At 45.3% G+C, this 21,677-nt stretch overlaps 1 protein-coding gene across 1 annotated transcript in view; it reads right to left on the bottom strand.

The window, feature by feature from the left end:
- LOC145354558 (hexokinase HKDC1-like) overlaps nucleotides 1-21,677 on the bottom strand; it is a 158,411-nt gene that overhangs the window by 102,263 nt on the left and 34,471 nt on the right. The window contains exon 9 of the mRNA XM_080206022.1: nucleotides 15,078-15,311. Within this exon, the coding sequence (XP_080062148.1) occupies nucleotides 15,078-15,311 (234 nt within the window). The remainder of the gene's footprint in view (nucleotides 1-15,077; nucleotides 15,312-21,677) is intronic.

The following is a 21,677-nucleotide window of genomic DNA, read 5'->3' as shown; positions in this document are numbered from 1 at the left end:
TTCAGGGATCTATGTACACATACACCTAGATCCCTCTGCTCCTCCACACTATTCAGAGTCTTCCCGTTAGCCCTATACTCGACACATCTGTTATTCCTACCAAAGTGAATTACCTCACACCTCTCCGCATTAAACTCCATCCGCCACCTCTCGGCCCAGCTCTGCAACCTGTCTAAGTCACCCTGCAAACTACGACACCCTTCCTCACAATCTACCACACCTCCAACTTTGGTGTCATCAGCAAATTTACTAATCCACCCAACTATACCCTCATCCAGATCATTAATAAAAATTACAAACAGCAGTGGCCCCAAAACAGATCCCTGAGGCACACCACTCGTAACTCAACTCCATGACGAATATTTACCATCAACCACTACCCTCTGTCTCCTATCTGCTAGCCAATTCCTGATCCAATTTCCTAGATTACCCTCAATCCCATACATCCGCATTTTCTGCAGAAGCCTACCATGGTGAACCTTATCAAACACCTTACTAAAATCCATATATACCACGTCAACTGCCTTTCCCCCATCCACCTCTTTGGTCACTTTCTCAAAAAACTCAATAAGGTTAGTAAGGCACGACCTACCCGCTACAAAACCATGCTGACTATCTCCAATCAATTCATTACTCTCCAAATAACTATAAATCCTATCCCTAATAATTTTTTCTAAAACCTTGCCCACAACAGAAGTAAGACTCACCGGTCTATAATTCCCCAGGAAGTCTCTGTTCCCCTTCTTAAACAATGGGACAACATTCGCTATCCTCCAATCTTCCGGTACTATACCTGAGACTAACGACGACCTGAAGATCAGAGCCAGAGGCTCTGCAATCACCTCTCTTGCCTCCCAGAGAATCCTAGGGCAAATCCCGTCCGGCCCAGGGGACTTATCTATTTTCAAACTCTCAAGAATATCCAGCACATCCCACTTATCAACTGCAATACTGTCTAGTTTACACCCCTGCAACCCAGTGTTCTCCTCAGCTACATTCATGTCCCCCTGCGTGAACACTGAAGAGAAATATTGGTTCAGTGCCTCACCAATCTCTTCCGGTTCCACACACAACTTCCCTCTGCTGTCTGTAACTGGCCCTAATCTTGCCCTAACCAACCTTCTGTTCTTAACATACCTATAGAACGCTTTAGGATTCTCCTTAATCCTATCAGCCAAAGTCTTCTCATGTCCTCTTTTAGCCCTTCTTAATTCACTCTTCAACTCCCTCCTAGCCAATCTAAAGCTTTCTAGTGCACTACCTGAGCCCTCAAGTCTCATCCGAACACAAGCCTCCTTTTTCTTTTTAACCAACGAATCAACTTTTTTAGTGCACCACGGTTCCCTAGCTCTACCAATTCCTCCTTGCCTGACAGGGACATTCCTATCAAGGACTCGCAGTAGCTGCTTCTTGAAAAAACTCCACATTTCGGACGTTCCCAGTCCCTGTAGTCTCCTAGTCCAACCTATGCTTCCTAATTCTCTCCTAATAGCCTCATAATTACCCTTCCCCCAGCTAAAACTACTGACCCGAGGTTCATGCCTATCCCTTTCCATCACTAAGGTGAACGTAACCGAATTGTGGTCACTATCACCAAAATGCACACCAACTTCCAAGTCCAGCACCTGGTCTGGCTCATTTCCCGGCACCAAATCCAATATAGCCTCATCTCTAGTTGGCCTATCGACATACTGAGTCAAAAAACCTTCCTGCACGCTTTGTACAAAAACTGACCCCTCTAATGAGCTAGAGTTATAGCAATTCCAATCAATATTAGTAAAGTTAAAGTCCCCCATAACAATTACCCTATTACTTTCACTCCTAACCAGGATCGTCTCTGCAATCCTTTCCTCAACCTCTCTAGAACTTTTAGGAGGTCTATAAAAGACTCCCAACAAGGTGACCTCTCCTCTCCTATTTCTAATCTCAGCCCATACTACCTCAACAGACAAGTCCTCATCAAACTTCCTCTCTGACACCGTGATACAATCCTTGACTAATAATGCTACCCCTCCCCCCCTTCTACCTCCTTCTCTACTCCGACTAAAGCATTTGAACCCCGGAACCTGCAACAACCATTCCTGACCCTGCTCTATCCACGTCTCTGAAATGGCCACAACATCGAAGTCCCACGCTGCAAGTTCATCCACTTTATTGTGAATACTCCTCGCATTAAAGTATACGCATTTCAAACCCTGCTCCGCCCCACCCCCACTATGCCATGCATTGCAGTCCCCATCTATGCCCCCCTCACTTTCACCCCCTCTACTCAGGATCCCACCCCCCCTCCGAATCAGTTTAAACCTCCCTGCATGGCCTTTGCAAATTTACCCCCCAGGATATTGGTTCCCCTCCTATTCAGGTGCAGACCATCACTCTTATAGAGGTCCCACCTTCCCCAGAATGAGCCCCAATTGCTCAAGTACCTGAACCCCTCCCTCCTGCACCATCCCCTCAGCCACGAGTTCAAACCTTCCCTCTCCCTATTCCTCTCTAAACTATCCCGTGGCACAGGCAAGAGTCCGGAGATAACCACTCTTTCTGACTTGGCCCTTAGTTTCCACCCCAATTCCATAAATCTTTGCTTAATATCCCCTTCCCTTAATCTCCCTATGTCATGTGTCCCCACATGAACTATAACTTGGGGTTGATCTCCCTCTCCCCTCAGAGTCCTGAATACCCTTTCCGATACATCCCGGACCCCAGCCCCTGGTAGGCAACACACCAGCCCTGAGTCCCTACCATTACTTCCGACTCTCCTATCTGTCCCTCTAACTGTGGAGTCCCCAATCACTAGGCCCAATCTTTTACATCCCCTAACCACCTGAGCTTTCACAACAGGCTCACCTCCAGAGACCTGCTCCCTTTGGCTATCCCCAGTTGATTCCTCCTCAACTGTAGCCTCCAGGACCGAAAACCTATTTTGGAGGGGAACAGCCTCAGGGGATTGTCCCCCCAATTGCTTCTTTCCCCTCTTCCTGGCATTTACCCAAGACTCATTTCTAGGAGTGACTATCTCCTTATAACTCCCATCGATGTCCGCCTCCCGAATTATGCGGAGTTCCTCTAATTCCACCTCCAGCTCCTTTACACGCTCCTCCAGAAGCTGCAATCTAACACACTTCCTACAAGTAAAATCACCTGAAACACTACTGGAGTCCCTCACCACATACATCCCACAGGAGATGCAGCTTACTGCCTGAACTGCCATCCCTGAAACAATTACCAGCAGAAAAAAAAACAAAAGAAGAAAAAAAAACTTCCCCTCTGCTCTAATTTATAGGGTCAGGGACCCAAGAGAAAAAAAACTACAACTACCGGTAGGCGTCCTAGTGACGACTTCCGGCTTCTAACTAATTTTTAAAAAACCGCCGATACTCGCAACTTTAAACTAGAAATAAAAAGTTAAAAAATATAAACAGAAAATGTACCTTCCTTGCGGCCTCCTCACACGCCCAAAAATCACTGCCTCTCGATGCTGCTCCTCAGGAACAATGCAGGGAAGATATTCCCAATGATAGGGGAATCCAGAACCAGGGGTCACAGTCTGAGGGTTCAGAGTAGACCATTTATCTGGTTGAAGTGTATAGTCCGACAAGTGGACAATGGACTTCCCTGCAGTGGTACTGTTTTCTACTGTGGTACCAGGGAAAGCTTTCTTGCTGCTGGTGGAGATGCCGAAATTCTCAAGTTTCCTGTTCTTGGTGTGCATGTAGATTGTGTAGTTCTGTTGTCGCAAAATCTCACTAACTGTCTGGTGACACATCTCTTTAACCTGTGCTTAACCCTCTCTCCACTCACATTGTCTGTACCTTTAAGACTTGATTACCTGTAAAGACTCACATTCCAACCATTATCTTGTAAATTGAGTCTTTATATGCCCTGTTTGTGAATAGAACTCCCACTTACCTGACGAAGGAGCAGCAAGCGCTCCGAAAACTAGTGGATTTTGCTACCAAATAAAGCTGTTGGACTTTAACCTGATGTTGTGAGACTTCTTACTGATTTAATTTGATGCCAGACTCCTCACACTGACTGCACAAAACATTCTTCTTTATCCTGCCTAAGTCATTGGTACCTACCTGACTTGATCCTCCCCATACCAAGTTCCTCTCCATCCCTGAGCAATTGTCCTGGACCAGGTAGGTAACAGCCATTTGAATTCGCACTCTTTGCTGCAGAGAATGTTTGTTTCTATTTCTTCGTAGGACCCTGGGCATTGCTGACTGATGTGGAGATGCCAGCGTTGGACTGGGGTAAACACAGTAAGAAGTCTGACAACACCAGGTTAAAGTCCAACTGATTTATTTGATAGTAAACTCACAAGCTTTCGAGGTTTGCCCCTTTGTCAGGTGAAAAGTTGTAAAGATTTGCATTCTAATCAGTAATCTGTAAACTGTCTGTGCTTTATATGCTCTGTCTGAGGCCAGAACTCTCCATTCACCTGACGAAGGGACAAACCTTGAAAGCTTGTGAGTTTACTATCAAATAAATCGGTTGGACTAAAACCTGGTGTTGTCAGACTTCTTACATTGCTGACTGGCCAGTGTTTATTGTCCATCCCTAGTTGCCCTTGAAATGAGTGGCTTGCTCGGCCATTCTGGAGGCCGAGTAAGAGAGTTGAGAGTCAACCACATTGCTGTGGCTCTGGAATCACATGTAGGCCAGACCATGTATGGATGGCAGATTTCCTTCCCTAAAGGACACCAGTGAACCAACAATTGACAATGGTTTCATGGTCATCATGAGATTCTTAATTCCAGATATTTTTCATTGAATTCAAATTCCACCATCTGTTGTGGGTTGCATTTGAATCCAGGTCCCCAGAACATTAGCTGAGTTTCTGGATTAATTGTCTAGTGATAATACCACCAGGCTATCACCTCACCTAAATTCCTCTGACCATCCTGTCCCCGACAACCACTACATTCGTTTTTGCTCCCCCCACTTGAATGGCTTCCTGCACCATGGTACTGGGGACAGTCAGCTCTCCACCCTGTAGTTGCCATTCTCATCCAAACAAACTGAAAGAACCACAAACTTGCTGGACAGTTGTAAGGACCAAGGTTCCTGTACTCATGTCCGCTGAGTCCCCTTACTTTGCAATCCTCCTGTCCCGGAACACTGACCAAATCAGAAGATCCTGTCCAAAGAGGTGAGACTGCCTCCTGGTACATTAATGTCTTTCTCCTTTGCCTTGTATTTGCTTTTTGATTTGAAGCATTTTCCCAAATCTGATCCATGTGACTTTCCTCCTCCCTGATGCCTCGGTTGTCTGTAGTTCAGCTCCAACTCTGAGCCCAAGCTGCTCAAAATTCAAATATTGCAGATATGTTTGTCCGAATCAAACAGGCATCCAGAAGTGTCCACATGCTACAGCTGTGACACATCACCTGTCCTGATATCCTTAAGATTTTCTAATTCACTTCGCTTTCACTTAACCAATTATTGGAAATCAGGGTCGCAGGGAGTGGGAGCGCTAGGAAGCATACACCCAGAATGGGACATACATCCACTGCAGGGCTTATACTCACAAACTCACACACTCACATTCACATATGCATATACACATAGACACACACAAACTGAAGGCCAATCCACCTAACCTACACATCTTGGATTATGGGAGGAGACTGGAGCACCTGGAGGAAACCCAAGCAGACACGGGGAAAATATGCAGACTCCACATAGATACGGGTTTGCATATCTGTGTGTGTGTGAGGGTGTATCTGTGTGCATATCTGTGTGGGTGAGCGTGTAACTGTGTGCGTATCTGTGTGGGTGAGCGTGTATCTGTGTGGGTGAGCGTGTATCTGTGTGCGTATCTGTGTGGGTGAGCGTGTATCTGTGTGGGTGAGCGTGTATCTGTGTGGGTGAGCATGTATCTGCGTATCTGTGCGACTCTGTGTACAACTCTGTGAGTGTGTATTGGTGTGAGCATGTGAATGTGTGAGTACATGAATGTGTGCATGTGCATATCTATATGTGTGCATGTATATGTAAATATATGCATGTGTGTGAAAGTTTGTGTATCTGTGAGAGTGTGTGTGGTGTGTGTGTGTATGCATGTGTATCTGTGAGTGTATCAACACAGCTGTGTGTATTTGATTTGATTTATTGTTGTCACATGTATTAACATACAGTGAAAAGTATTGTTTCTTGTGTGCTATACTGTTCATAGAGAAGGAAATGAGAGAGTGCAGAATGTAGTGTTACAATCATAGCCAGGGTGCAGAGAAAGATCAAATTAACACAAGGTAAGTCCATTCAAAAGTCTGACAGCTTCAAAAGTCTGACACTAGAAAGAATGCTTTCTATGGTGCATCTGCAAAAGTTGGTGAGAGTCGTAGCTGACATGCCAAATTTCCTTAGTCTTCTGAGAAAGTAGAGGTGTTGATGGGCTTTCTTAACTATAGTGTCAGCATGGCGGGGGGACCAGGACAGGTTGGTGATCTGGACACCTAAAAACTTGAAGCCCTTGGACCTTTCTATTTCGTCCTCATTGGTGTAAACAGGGGCATGTTCTCCTTTACACTTCCTGAAGTCGATGACAATTTCCTTTGTTTTGTTGACATTGAGGGAGAGATTATTGTTGCCGCACCAGTTCATCAGATTCTCTATCTCATTCCTGTACTCTGTCTCAACATTATTTAAAATCCAACACTATGGTGGTGTTGTCGCAAACATGAAAATCAAACGTGAGTTTCTCTGTCAGAATGTGCGCACATATTTGTGTGTGTGTGTGTGCTTATCTCTGTGCGTATATTTGTGTGTATGGGTGCATGTGTGTCTGTGTGTTATCATTGGTGTTAATCTGTGCATATGTGTATGCATGCACATATGTGTGTGTACACATATCTGCGAGTTTGCGTGTGTGTGTGTCTGTTGTGTGAGAGTATGCATCTGTGTATATGTGAGTATTTGTGTGAGTGAATGTGCATTTACAGTCTGTGCTTGCGCAGTCTCTGGGTGCCATCAACAAGTACCTCAATGTTTTCCAGGAAGGGCTTGGAAATATAAAGACAGCCAAAGCTAAGATGCTACACCGAAGGATTTTAGAGTGAAACCAGTTCCATTCTTCCTACTGCAAAAACTAGGATTGGAACTGGAATGTCTGGAAAAGCTGTGCATAAAAAGACCATACAGTTTGCAGAGTGGACCACACACATTGTTCCTATCCTTAAGCAGACTGATTTTGTGGAAACTATAAGCTTACTGTCAATAGTATTTCTAAATTTGACAGATGCCCCATGCCCCGAATTGAAGACCCCTGGATGCCAGGTTAATTGGGGGCCAAGCATTTTCGAAGTAGGACATGAGCCTTCCCGGAAATAAGTAACAATGAATATGCACAAAAGGCCTATACGAGTGCAGTCGCCTGCGCTTTGGAGTCTCGTCTGTATGTACCATTTTTCAATGGATCATGGTGAACATACTCCAGGGATTACCCCAAGTGGTGGGATATCTGGATGAATTGTGGACTTGCCAACTTTAAGGGCGTTCAAATGGTCAGTGGATAGGCATGTGGATAACATTGGAATAGTTTAGGTTAGAGGGTCATTAGATTGGTTCCACTGGTCAGCGCAACATCAAGGGCCAAAGGGCCTGTACTGCGCTGTAATGTTCTATGTCTTGGTCACAGGAACTTCAAAACATTAACACCTAGTAAACCTGGATTAGGTCTTATGGTGATTCCTAGAGATCGGGGTGTTCCTATAAAAGGAAAAATGTATCTTCCAATCAAGTGCTGTGACATATCTGGACAATTGGGTAGATGACAAAGATCTGGTGGAGGACAAGGTCAGCACTAACTCCAAGAAACCCCACGAATTGAAATCCTTCCTGGGATTAGCAAATTATTACGGGACGTTTATTCCAAATTTGGCTTCCTTACCTACCTCAGGAACATCAAAGGTGGTCTTGGGGTCACCATATTTGGAGGCTTTTCCATTTTGAGCCAAAAAGGACCTAACTGGGCTGCACATGGTTGGAGAGATAGAACAGAGAAGCCCATTGTGTACGCATCCAGGACCATCTCAGACACAGAGCAGAGGTATTACCAGATCGAGAAAGAGGGGTTGGTTGTCGTCTCCGGCATTAAAAAGTTCCATCAGTACATCTACAGGAGACATTTTATCATAGTAACTGAACATAAACCATTGCTGAGTCTTTTTAAAGAAGCCAAGGCGATACCACCCTATTGCTTCTGCTCAGATACAGCATTGCGTCTTGTAACTGACAGACTGTCCAATGGGAGAATCCGATAAAGTTATACAATGTTGGTCTGAGGAATCAGATGATCTCCTACAGGACTGCTTGGCGTCAGTGGACTGGTCAGTATTTAAAAACTCTGCGACCAGCCTGAACGAGTACCCCACTACAGTAACTGACTTCATTAGTAAGAGTGTAGGAGACTGTGTGCCAAAAAAGCAAATCTGTGTGTTTCCCAACCACGGATTAACAAGAATATCCACTAGTGACTGAAGCCTGAGGCTGTCAAGTTAGGCGACCCTGACGTACACAAAAAATCAGATATAATCTAAAGAGATCCATTAGAGATAGCAAAATACAGTATCAGACCAAGATAGAGTCCCAGGCTAGCCACACAAAGTCCCATCACCTATGGCAAGGTCTGCAAGACATAACAAGGCTGCAAGATGAAGGCATGTAAAATTGTCGGCACTAACACACTTCTCTCTGATGAGCTCAATGCATTCTATGCCCGTTTTGAGCAACAGGTCAGTGAGAACACACTCTCCGTCTCAAAGCCTTGGAGGAACCTGTATCCGAGGTCACCATTGCAGATATCAGATCAGCCTTCTCAAAAATCAACCCGCCAAAGCGACTGGCCCTGATGTGGTAGTCATGATGTGGAGATGCCGGCGTTGGACTGGGGTAAACACAGTAAGAAGTCCCACAACACCAGGTTATAGTCCAACCAATTTATTTGATAGTAATCCCACAAGCTTTCGGAAACGGTGTTCCTTTGTCAAGTGTTTGGAAGGTAACCAGACAAGATATCAAATACTGCGCAGACCAGCTGGCGGGGCTTTTGGCAGATATCTATAACCTCTCTTTACAACAATCAGAGGTCGTTAACTGCTTCAGGAAGGTGACTATCATCCCTGTAGCATAGAAAAGCCACGTAGATAAAAGCAAAATACTGCGGATGTTGGAACCTGAAAAAAAAACAGAAAATGCTGAAAAATCACAGCAGGTCTGACAGAGAGAATGGACGTGGAGATGCCGGCATTGGACTGGGATAAGCACAGTAAGAAGTCTCACAACACTAATTTAAAGTCCAACAGGTTTATTTGGTAGCAAATGCTACCAAAAGCTAGCTTTCAGAGCTCTGCTCCTTCATCAAGTGAATGTGAGTTTAGTTCAGAAACAGGGCATATAAAGACGCTTTGCAGTTCTTTACAGTGTCTTTATACGCTCTGTTTGTGAACAGAACTCCCACTTATCTGATGAAGGAGCAGCTCTCTTAAAGCTAGAGGTTTGTGCTACCAAATAAAGCTGTTGGACTTTAACCTGGTATTGTGAGACTTCTTACAGAGAGAATAGAGCCAATGTTTCAAGCCTAGATGACCCTTTGTCAAAGCTGAAAGCAAAAAAATCAGCAAAGTTATAACATGAGGGTGGGGGTGGGTTTGCTGTAATTGGTCAAAAGGAATGTAACTGAGGATAAAGACGGCTGATAGAGGAGATACAAGTGTCCATTAAATGATCAGAATGTGTGACTGGCAGAACAGAGGTACAAATGGCTCTGCCTGAGAAACATGGCAGTTGCCCTGAAACGAGGAATGGGAGCGGCAAGAAGGAGGGCTGGAAAAATGGAAGTGGGAATGAGGCTAATAATAATGGATGCATGAGATGAAACACCAGGATGGAAATGGGAAGGCAGTGACAGTGCACAGGGTGAAAAAGACAAACGGAAATTCCGTCAGAAAGAAGAGCAGTACTTCTTCAGGCTAGACATTCCTGGAAGAGAAATGACAGTGAGTTAACACTTAAAGCAAAGGCAAAATATTACGGATGCTGGAATCTGAAACAAAGACAGAAAATGCTGGAAAATCTCAGCAGGTCTGACAGCATCTGTGAGGAGAGATGGCTTTTGCTACCAAATAAAACCATTGGACTTTAGTTTGGTGTTGTGAGCCTTCTTACCGCGAGAATAGAGCAAGAGAGTCTGGAAGATCTTTCATCAGAACTAAGAGCAAAAAAAATTCAGCAACACTATGAACCAGACGGCATGCCTTAAAGACTATCACCTGGTGGTTCTGATGTCCATCATTATGAAGTGTTTAGAAAGGTTAGTGTTACGACACAGAGATTAATCTTCTTTACCTTGTGTCATAATCTGTTCCAATTATTTGGGAAGGTGTCGATTGTTCCTAATTAATGGTTAGAGGACCATTTATATAAAGACCTGATACTCGATTTAAAATGAATAAAGAGGTCTATAAAATAATCAGGGGCATAGATCAGCTAGATAGTCAACATGTTTTCCCAAAGGTAGGGGAGACTAAAACTAAAGGGCATGAGTTTAAAGCGAGAGGGGAGAGAACAGAAGTGTCCAGAGGGCAATTTTTTTCACACAGAGGGTGATGAGCATCTGGAACAAGCTGCTAGAGATAGTACTAGAGGTGGGTACAATTTAGTCTTTTAAAAAGCATTTAGACAGCTACATAGGTAAGATGGGTGTGGCATGGACAGGCTGGGTCGGAGGGCCTGTTTCCATGCTGTAAACTTCTGTGACTCTATGAGGTTTTACAGCATTCGGGAGTTTTGGAGTTCTTTGGTCTATTGTCTGTAAATGCTGTTTTGGTACTTTTCACTGATTAGATAGTTATTTATCTTAAGACCTATATGAAGCTGGCAGGGTTAAGAACTAACTACTCCAATTGATCTAACTGCCTTTACCTGCTTCAGGTGGTTGGGCTCTGCTTCTAGTTGAACTCCTGGATCAACCCCTGGTGGAAATGAACTCAAGGCAGTTGAATTCCTCTTTTATAAGGGGTGGGAATTATAGGACGGATGTCAGAGGTAGGTTCTTTACTCAGAGGGTAGTAAGGGCGTGGAATGCCCTGCCTGCAGCAGTTATGGACTCGCCAACTTTAAGGGCGTTCAAATGGTCAGTGGATAGGCAAATGGATAACATTGGAGTAGTTTAGGTTAGAGGGTCATTAGATTGGTTCCACTAATCGGCGCAACATCGAGGGCCGAAGGGCCTGTACTGCACTGTAATGTTCTATGTTCTATAATCCTTATGACCTATCAACATTCCTGTACTCGGACTGGCCTGAGGTTGACAACAATAGCCAATTCAAATCTGATAGGTTCCTTCTAGCCGATTGTCTTCTTTAAACTCATGGGCTAACAGAATGCAAAAACCTGCAGAGCCAGTTACCGAGGCAACCCTGATGCTTTCAGTCTCAAACAAATGTTGCAACTTAGAGTCTGTGTGTACTCTGCATTTTAAACATTTAAGCATTGAACAAGACTAGCTTTTGAAGGCACTGACACAACCAGCTTTTAAAGGGACCACACACTGTTGTTTCCCCGTGTTTGTAAAATTATAAACATCGTAAATACTGATAAAGTGCTAAGCATTTGAATCTCAACAGCCTATCGGATTTGAATTTGGTGCTTTGACAACCTGTAAACCAATCCTATTGTGCGAATTTTGCTATGTCATCAGGGGTATAAATGCCACCACTCCCAGCTTCAAAGCACCAGAAGCCACAAGAAGGCTGCCTGCCAGCACCATACAGCTAGACAGACACAAGACAGACAACTGGCAGCCAATGTAACAGCCACATTTTATGTCTTTGAAAGAAAGTCTCATTTCATCTCAGAAGCACAGAAGAAAGAAGATTCTGGGAAGATGACAAACCTGATTGCCATTTGAGAGTGGCTATAAAAGTTCTATTTTCTTTTTGTTAATAAGTGGGAATAGTAATTTTCTAAACAGCATTTCATTAGAATAGTGTTTTATTCAGTCTGCTAATAGTTTAGTTTACTGTTAGTTAGAAAATAAAGTATTACTTGTTTCTTTTAAAGAGAGTCCCAGTGAGTTATTTTTGATTGAACCACTAAAAATTGCTGTAGGGAGATTGTACTATTTCTCGCATACTCTTTAAAAGATTATGAAAAGGAGGGAGGTATTTATCTTTGGGTGGTTGAGAATTAGTAGTTAGAGAGAAGATTACCCTCCCCTTCATAACATCCTTGAGTATTTTATACTTTTTTACAGACATTCTGTACATCTTTATAAATTCACAGCAGTTAATCATGGCACAGATCAAATCCAGCCTTCCAGATTTCCTGGATCCATTACAGTTTGCCTACCACCACAACAGGCCCACAGCAGACATCATCTCCCTGGCCTTATACTCAACCCTGGAACACTTTGACACACAGACACTCTATATCAGACTCCTATTTATTGACTGCAGCTCAGCCTTCAACATCATTATTCCGACAAAAATTAATCTCCAAACGCCCTGGCCTGGGACTCGGCTCCCTCCTCTTTGACTGGACCCTAGACTTCCTAACCCACAGACTATGGTCAGTAAGGATAAGCGACAACACTTCCTCCACGATCATCCTCAAGACCGGTGCCCCACAAGGCTGTGTTCTTAGCCCCCTACTTTACTCCTTATACACCTATGACTGTGTGACCAAATTCCCCTCCAATTCGATTTTCAAGTTTGCTAATGACACCACTGTAGTGGGTCGAATCTCAAACAATGATGAGATAGAGTACAGGCAAGAGATAGATAATATGGTGAATTAGTGCAATGACAATAATCTCTCCCACAGTGTCAACAAAACAAAGGAGACAGCCATCAACTTCAGGAAGCATAGAGCAAAACATGCCCCTGTTTACATCAATAGGGATGAAGTGGAAATGGTTGAGAGCTTCAAGTTTCTAAGTGCCCAGATCACCAACAATCTGTCCTGGACCCTACATGCCAATGCTATAGTTAAAAAAGTCCATCAATGCCTCTACTTTCTCAGGAAGCTAAGGAAATTTGGCATGTCAGCTACGACTCTCACCAATTTTTATAGACACACCGTAGAAAGCATCTTTTCTGGTTGTATCGCAGCTTGGTATGACTCCTGCTCTGTCCAAGATCCAAAAAAACTACAAAGGGTCATGAACGAAGCCTAGTCCATCATGCAAACCAGTGTCACATCCATTGACTCCGTCTACACTTTCCACAGCCTATGAAAAGCAAGCAGAATAGTTAAGGACCCCTCGCACATTGGACATTCTCTCTTCCATCTTCTTCCTCAGGACAAAGATACCAAAGTCTGAGGTCACGTACCAAACGACTCAAGAACAGTTTCTTCCCTGCTGCCATCAGACTTCTGAACGGACTAACCTTGTATTAAGTTGATCTTTCTTTACACCCTAGCTACAACTGTAACACTACATACTGCACTTTTTCCTTTCCTTCTCTATGTACGGTATGCTTTGTCTGTATAGTGAACAAGAAACAATACTTTACATTGTGTACTAAAACATATGACTATAATAAATCAAATCAAATCCTAGAGCACTGCCAAGGGACTCAGATAGCTAATATTGATGCACTGAGACGCCAGCCATAAACCCGGCTTCATTACCAGCTGTGGAAGAGGTTTCAATGACCTTGAATTTACTGGGACACTTTGCCAATGTCTGCGAGACAAATCAAGGCCTGGACACAAAAGGACACAGTCCTGTCTAAAACATATAATATTACATGGGGGATTCAGAAGCCCTCAGATGAAATGAAACAGTATTTGACAAAGAAAGATGAGCTCATGTTGCGGATGGCACCATCCTCTGGCATTCTCATATAGTTGTCCCTCACGCAGGGCGATGACGATATTTATGCAATGACACCCTGGAGTCTCCAAGATGAAAACGCCAGCCAAGTGTTGCATATGGTGGTCCAGTCTTGATCCAGACATTACCAATTTGGCCAGACAGTGTGAGCCATGCCGAGAGAATCAACCCCACTCCCTTAGCCTTCCCCTACATCCATGGGAGTAGCCCGGTAAGCCCTGGGTGTGAGTGCGTGTGGACTTCACCAGGCTTTTTATGGACTCCATGTTTTCAATTATGGCTGACATGCACTGCAAATGGTTGGAGACGCACTGAATGAACGCCACCCCTTCCTATGCTACCATTGAGAAACTATGACAAAGTTCCTGCATGCATAGGATACCTGAGGTCCTGGTCTCTGACAATGGCAATGCCCGTACTAGCATCAAGTTTCAGACCTTCATGTTTTTCAATGGAATCAAAGGCACAAGTCAGGAGTGTGATGGAATATTCTCCACTTGCCTGGATGGGTGCTGCTCCAACAACACTCAAGAAGCTTGAGTGTTATTGGAACAGCACAAAGCAGCTCGCTTGATTAGCACCACATCCACATCCACTCCATCATCAATGCTCAGTAGCAGCAGTGTGTACTATCTACAAGATGCACTGTAGCAATTCACCAAAAATCCTTAGACAGCATCTTCTAAACCCATGACCACTTTCTTCTAGAAGGACAAGGGCAATGGACACAGGGGAACAACTTTCAACAAAGAACAAAAACAGCCCAGGAAACAGGCCCTTCGGTCCAACAAAGGGTCGAGTCACTAGGGTCCAGTCACTCACCATCCTGACAGTCGCTGGGTCAAAATCCTGGAATTCCCTCCCTAACGGTATTTTGGATCAACCCACAGAATATGGATTGCAGCAATTCAAGAAGGCAGCTCATCAACACCTTGTCAAGGGCAACTAGGGATGGGCAATAAATGCTGGCCAACCAGTGACACCCATAGTGGCTGGGATGTTGCTGGGGTGTTGAGGCCATTCCATGGGGTGGGGATGCTTCCACTTTTAACTGTTGGTATCGTGCCTGACCTGTCAGACTGATGCCGTGGAGCCATTCCATTATTTTTTAACTAGATGCTGGAAAATATAGCAGAGGAAAGTGTTCCTGGGACCAGCTTTCCCACCAGCTGTCACTCTGCAAACATGGAAAAATTCCACCGTTTTGAGTATATATTTGCTGCTTCTCACTTACATTAAATGGTTTCTGTACAGTGTCCCAGTCATCCCCACTGTCGTTCGGAGGCGCTGCACTTTCTTATTTTCCTTAATATGTTGCAGAATAACAGCCAGAGTAGCTGCACAAAGATGGGCTGAGCGAAATGAAACGATGCTGCAGATATGTTTCACAGCAGTTACATCGTCCTCAGATGCCTCAATGTCCAGTTTCTTCAACAGATCCTTGGCATTCTCCAGACCTTTGTGTAAACTGAAAAATAACAAAATGTCAGCTTCTGCTTAACACTGATTGCAACATGATTGTGTGGAGAAAGTAACTGAGCGGGGGGATGTAACTGAGGGGGGGGGGATGTAACTGAAGGGGGAGAGAATGTAACTGAGGGAGGGGGGATGTAACTGAGGGGGGGGGATGTAACTGAGGGGAGGGAATGTAACTGAGGGGGGGATGTAACTGAGGGGAGGGAATGTAACTGAGGGGAGGGAATGTAACTGAGGGGAGGGAATGTAACTGAGGGGAGGGAATGTAACTGAGGGGAGGGAATGTAACTGAGGGGGGAGAGAATGTAACTGAGGGGGGGATGTAACTGAGGGGAGGGAATGTAACTGAGGGGAGGGAATGTAACTGAGGGGAGGGATGTAACTGAGGGGAGGGATGTAACTGAGGGGGGGGGATGTAGCTGAGGGAGGGGAGAATGTAACTTTGAAGGGAGGATGAATGTAACTGAGGGGGGAGAAACATAGAACATTGCAGCACAGTACAGTCCTTCGGCCCTCAATGTTGTGCCGAGCTATGTCCAAACTCAAGATCAAGCTATTCCACTCCCTGTCATTCTGCTGTGCTCCATGTGCCTATCCCATAACCGCTTGAAAGTTCCTAAAGTGTCTGACTCCACTATCACAGCAGGCAGTGTAATCCACACCCCAACCACTCTCTGAGTGGAGAATCTACCTCGGACATCCCTCCTATATCTCCCACTATGAACCTTATAGTTATGCTCCCTAGTAACAGCTACATCCACCCAAGGAAATAGTCTCTGCACGTCCACTCTATCTATCCCCCTCATCATCTTATAAACCTCTTTATTATTAAGAGGTTCTTATATTCTTATTAAGTTGCCTCTCATCCTCCTCCGCTCTAAAGAGAAAAGCCCCAGCTCCCCCAACCTTTCCTCATAAGACCTTCCCTCCAAACCAGGCAGCATCCTGGTAAATTTCCTCTGCACTCTCTCCAATGCTTCCACATCCTTCTTATAGTGAGGTGACCAGAATGGAACACAATATTCCAAATGTGGTCTCACCAACGTCTGGTGTAGTTGCAGCATAACCCCACATCTCTTAAACTCAAACCCCGTTAATAAACGCTAACACACTATAAGCCTTCTTCACAGCTCTATCCACTTGAGTGGCAGCCTTCAGAGATCTGTGGATATGAACCCCAAGATCTCTCTGTTCCTCAACATTCCTCAGAACCCTGCCGTTGACCCTGTAATCCGCATTCAGGTTTGTCCGACCAAAATTAATCACCTCGCACTTATCAGGGTTAAACTCCATCTGCCACTTTTTTGCCCAGCTCTGCATCCTATCAATGTCTCTTTGCAGCCTACAAGAGCCCTCTACCTCATCCACTACTCCACCAATCTTGGTGTCATCAACAAATTTACGAACCCACCCTTCAGCCCCCTCTTCCAAGTCATTGATAAAAATCACAAATAGCAGAGGACCCAGCACTGATCCCTGTGGTACACCGCTGGTAACTGGCCTCCAGTCTGAAAATTTCCCCTCTACCACCACTCTTTGTCTTCTATGAGACAGCCAGTTTCTTATCCAATTGGCCAAATTTCTCTCTATCCCACACGTCCTTATCTTCATGAGCCTGCCGTGGGGAACCTTATCAAACACCTTACTAAAATCCATGTATACGACATCAACTGCTCTACCTTCATCTACACACTTAGTTACCTTCTCAAAGAATTCTATCAAATTTGTGAGGCAGGACTTACTCCTCACTAAACCATGCTGACTATCCCGGATTAAATGGAATCTTTCCAAATGGTCATAAATCCTATCCCTTTCCATTAACTTACTGACCACCAAAGTAAGATTAACTGGCCTATAATTACCAGGGTCATTCCTATTTCCTTTCTTGAAAAGAGGAACAACATTTGCCACAATGTAACTGAGGGGGGAGAGAATGTAACAGAGACCAGGAGCAGCGGTCTGGAGGTCAGTGGGCAGGAGGAGCGGTCTGGAGGTCAGTGGGCAGGAGCAGCGGTCTGGGGGTCAGTGGGCAGGAGCAGCGGTCTGGAGGTCAGTGGGCAGGAGGAGCGGTCTGGGGGTCAGTGGGCAGGAGCAGCGGTCTGGGGGTCAGTGGGCAGGAGGAGCGGTCTGGGGGTCAGTGGGCAGGAGGAGCGGTCTGGGGGTCAGTGGGCAGGAGGAGCGGTCTGGGGGTCAGTGGGCAGGAGGAGCGGTCTGGGGGTCAGTGGGCAGGAGCAGCGGTCTGGGGGTCAGTGGGCAGGAGGAGCGGTCTGGGGGTCAGTGGGCAGGAGTAGCGGTCTGGGGGTCAGTGGGCAGGAGCAGCGGTCTGGGGGGTCAGTGGGCAGGAGCAGCGGTCTGGGGGTCAGTGGGCAGGAGCAGCGGTCTGGGGGTCAGTGGGCAGGAGCAGCGGTCTGGGGGTCAGTGGGCAGGAGCAGCGGTCTGGGGGTCAGTGGGCAGGAGCAGTGGTCTGGGGGTCAGTGGGCAGGAGCAGCGGTCTGGGGGTCAGTGGGCAGGAGCAGCGGTCTGGGGGTCAGTGGGCAGGAGCAGCGGTCTGGGGGTCAGTGGGCAGGAGCAGTGGTCTGGGGGTCAGTGGGCAGGAGCTTTGTCAGGAAAGGGATCATTCAGATATTGTAGTTAAAGGGGGGAGTGTGAAATATGAGGTACAGTAGGTATTATGAGAGAGGACGTACTGGAAGGACTGTATTCTTGGAGATGGATAAATCACCAGGGCTGGATGGATTGTGTCACAGGCTGTTGAAGGAAGTCAGGGAGGAAATAGCAGAACGTTAGCTGAAGTTGTAACTGAGGTGTATAAAATTATGAGGAGCCTAGACAGGGTTTCCCCTGGTGGAGAGGTCTGTTACCAGGGGCATAACTTTAAGGTGATTAACAGAAGGATTCAAGGGGGCATGAGGAAAAACTTTTTCACCCAGAGGATGAGCATTTGGAGTTTGCTGTTGAGGCTGATAGTCAATTAAAAGATATCTGGATCTGCACCTAAAGAGCTGGAACCAGGTGATGGAAAATGGGATTAAAATGAGTGGCTAGTTTTTTTTGTGCTAACACAGACATAATGGGCTGAATGGCCTCTTTCTGCACTGTAACGTTGCTAGGTTCTAGGTGCAGTTTGTAGCAGGGGTTTGGGAAGTATCTGGTGGCCAGAAGCAGGTGTTGTGGAATCTTCAAAGACCACAGTAAGGCTGAGAAGGTCCCAGGGAACCATCTTGATGGATCTGGTGAGGATATTGGGGGGGCAATGGCATAATGGTATTGTCACCAGACTAATAATCCAGAGACCCAGGGTAACGTTCGGACCCTGGTTCAAATCCCACCACAGCAGATGTTGAAATTTAAACTCAGTAAAAATCTGGAATTAAAAGTGCAACGATGCCATGAAACCATTGTTGATTTGTTGTAAAATCCCGGCTGGTTCACTAACATTCATTAGAGAATACTGCTAATAACAAATGAATCGTGATATTAATAAACAAGTTTCAGATGTACGGTGATCCTGACAAAGGAGCTTCAGTGGAATATTTATTCAGGCACAGGGACTTGGAAAGAACTGTGATCTTAAAGAAACAGCTTCAAATAAATCGTGATCTTGATAAAACAACTTCAAACGAATTGTAATCCTAACAGGAATTTCAAAGGTGTAGTGATCCTACCAAACTAGGTTCAAATGAATAGTGATCTTTAAAAAGGAGATGAATAAGAACCTTTTAATAAAGGGGCTTCAGAGGATTAGTGATCTTAAAAAGCTGCGATAATAACAATGGAACTTCAAATGGAAAGGGCCTCAGAGGAGTAGTGACCCCAACAGGAACAATTAAACAAATGGCCATCTTAACAGAGGATCCTCAGTTGAACTGTGAGTCTAACAGAGCTCTGAGGAAAGGTCATCCAGACTCAAAACGTTGGCTCTATTCTCTCTCCACTGATGCTGTCAGACCTGCTGAGATTTTCCAGCATTTTCTGTTTTAGTTTCAAATTAATTATGGTCCTAACAAACAAGCTACAAGTGAATCGCTATCCCACCAAAGAGCTGCTGATTAATAGTCACCCTGACAATGAAATTTGAGGAATAGTGATATAAATAACAGACCTCTAAACAAATAGCAATGTTGACAATGAAGGTCAGATGAATGGTGATCCTGACAAAGGAGCTTTAGATGAAATGTAATCCTAGGGGTATAACTTCAAAGCTCCATTATTGGGTATTAGAGGGTATAAGTTGTTAGAAGGAATCCTGAGAGAGGATCTACAGGCATTTAGAGAGGCAAGGACTGATTAGGAACAGACTTGTGAGTGGAAAATTATGTCTCATAAATGTGATTGATTTTTTTGAAGGGGGAAAGGAGATGAGTGCTGTTGACATTATCCACCTGGATTTTAGCAAGGCCTTTGACAAAGGTATCGCATGGTAGGTTGTTGTATAAGGTGGGATCCAGGGTGAGGTAGTTAACTGGATACAAAATTGGCTTGATGACAGAAGCCAGAGGATGGTCGTAGAGACTTGTTTTTCAAACCAGAGGCCTGTGACCAGTGGTGTGCCTCAGGGATCAGTGCTGGGTCCAGCATTATTTGCCATTTATATTAATGATTTGGATGAGAATTTAGGAGACATCGTTAGTAAGTTTGCAGATGACACAAAGATTGGTGATGTAGTGGACAGTGAAGAAGGTTACCTAGGATTGCAACGGGATCTTGCTCAATTAGGCCAGTGGATAATGAATGGCAGATGGAGTTTAATTTAGACAAATGTGAGGTGATGCATTTTGGTAGATTGAACCAGGGCAGGACTTACTCAGTTAATGGTAGGGCGTTGGGGGAGTTATAGAACAAAGAGATCGAGGGGTACATGTTCATAGCTCCTTGAAAGTGGAGTCACAGGTGGACAGAGTGGTGAAGAAGGCATTTGGCATACTTGGTTTCATCGGTCAGAACATTGAACACAGGAGTTGAGAATCTTGTTGAGATTGCAATAAGGCATTGATAAGGCCACACTTGGGTTACTATTTACAGGTCTGGTCACCTTATTCTAGAAAGGATATTATTAAACTAGAAAGAGTGCAGAAAAGATTTACTAGGATGCTATCAGGACTTGATGGATTGAGTTATAAGGAGACGCTGGATAGACTGCTACTTTTTTCCCTGGAGCGTAGAAGATTAGGGGTGATCTTAAAGAGGTCTATAAAATAATGAGGGGCAGAGATCAGCTACATAGTCAATATCTTTTCCCAAAAGTAGAGGAGTCTAAAACTAAAGGGCATAGGTTTAAGGTGAGCAGGGAGCGATACAAAAGGATCCAGACGGGCAATTTTTTTCACACAGTAGAGTGTTTGGAACAAGCTGCCGGAGGCTTTTAAAAAGATGGGTATAGAGGGACGTGGGCCAAATGGGCAATTGGCAACTTGCTTACTGATTTTAAAAAAGGATGACATGGACAAGTTGGGCCGAAGGGCCTGTTTCCATGCTGTAAACTCTATGACTCTATGAAATGAATAGTGATCCTATCAGAAGAGCTTCAGATGATTAAAATGTGGGATTTTAGTGATAATTCCAAAGGATAATTCCTCGGATGGAGAAAGCTAGCACGAGGGGGCATGGCTTTAAATTAAGGGGGGGTAGTTATAGGACGGATGTCAGGGGTAGGTTCTTTACCCAGAGGGTGGTGAGGGATTGGAATGCCCTGCCTGCTGCAGTTGTAAATGCGCCTAGTTTGGGGGCGTTTAAGAGATCCGTGGATAGGTTTATGGATGGAAAGGGTTTGGTTTAGGTTAGAGGGTCATTGCTTTTTGACTGGTCGGCGCAACATCGTGGGCCGAAGGGCCTGTTCTGCGCTGTAATGTTCTATGTTCTATTTATGTTCTATCTTCAACTGAATGCTGATCTTTATAAAGGAGTTTCACAGAAATTGGGGTCTTATCAAAATTGCTTCATCAACTGACTCGTGATCTGAAAAAAGCTACTTCAAATGAACAGTGATTCTGACAAAGAAGCTTCAGATGACTATTTCTCGCCCTACCCTCTCACTATCCCCCCCTCAACATCCAGCCCCCTTGCTGCCCCACCCCTCACCACCCCACCCCAACCTCCTCACCACCCCGCCCCCCACCCCACCATACGCTCATCACCCCACCCTCCCACCACCTCACCACCCCGCCCCCCCACCCCACCCCAACCTCCTCACCACCCCGCCCCCCACCCCACCATACGCTCATCACCCCACCCTCCCACCACCTCACCACCCCGCCCCCCCACCCCACCCCAACCTCCTCACCACCCCGCCCCCCACCCCACCCCAACCTCCTCACCACCCCGCCCCCCACCCCACCATACGCTCATCACCCCACCCTCC

Source organism: Carcharhinus amblyrhynchos, chromosome 17 (genome assembly GCF_965287045.1).
Source record: "Carcharhinus amblyrhynchos chromosome 17, sCarAmb.v2.hapA, whole genome shotgun sequence".
Lineage (NCBI taxonomy): Eukaryota > Metazoa > Chordata > Chondrichthyes > Carcharhiniformes > Carcharhinidae > Carcharhinus > Carcharhinus amblyrhynchos.
This window is presented reverse-complemented; position numbering and strand designations above follow the sequence as displayed.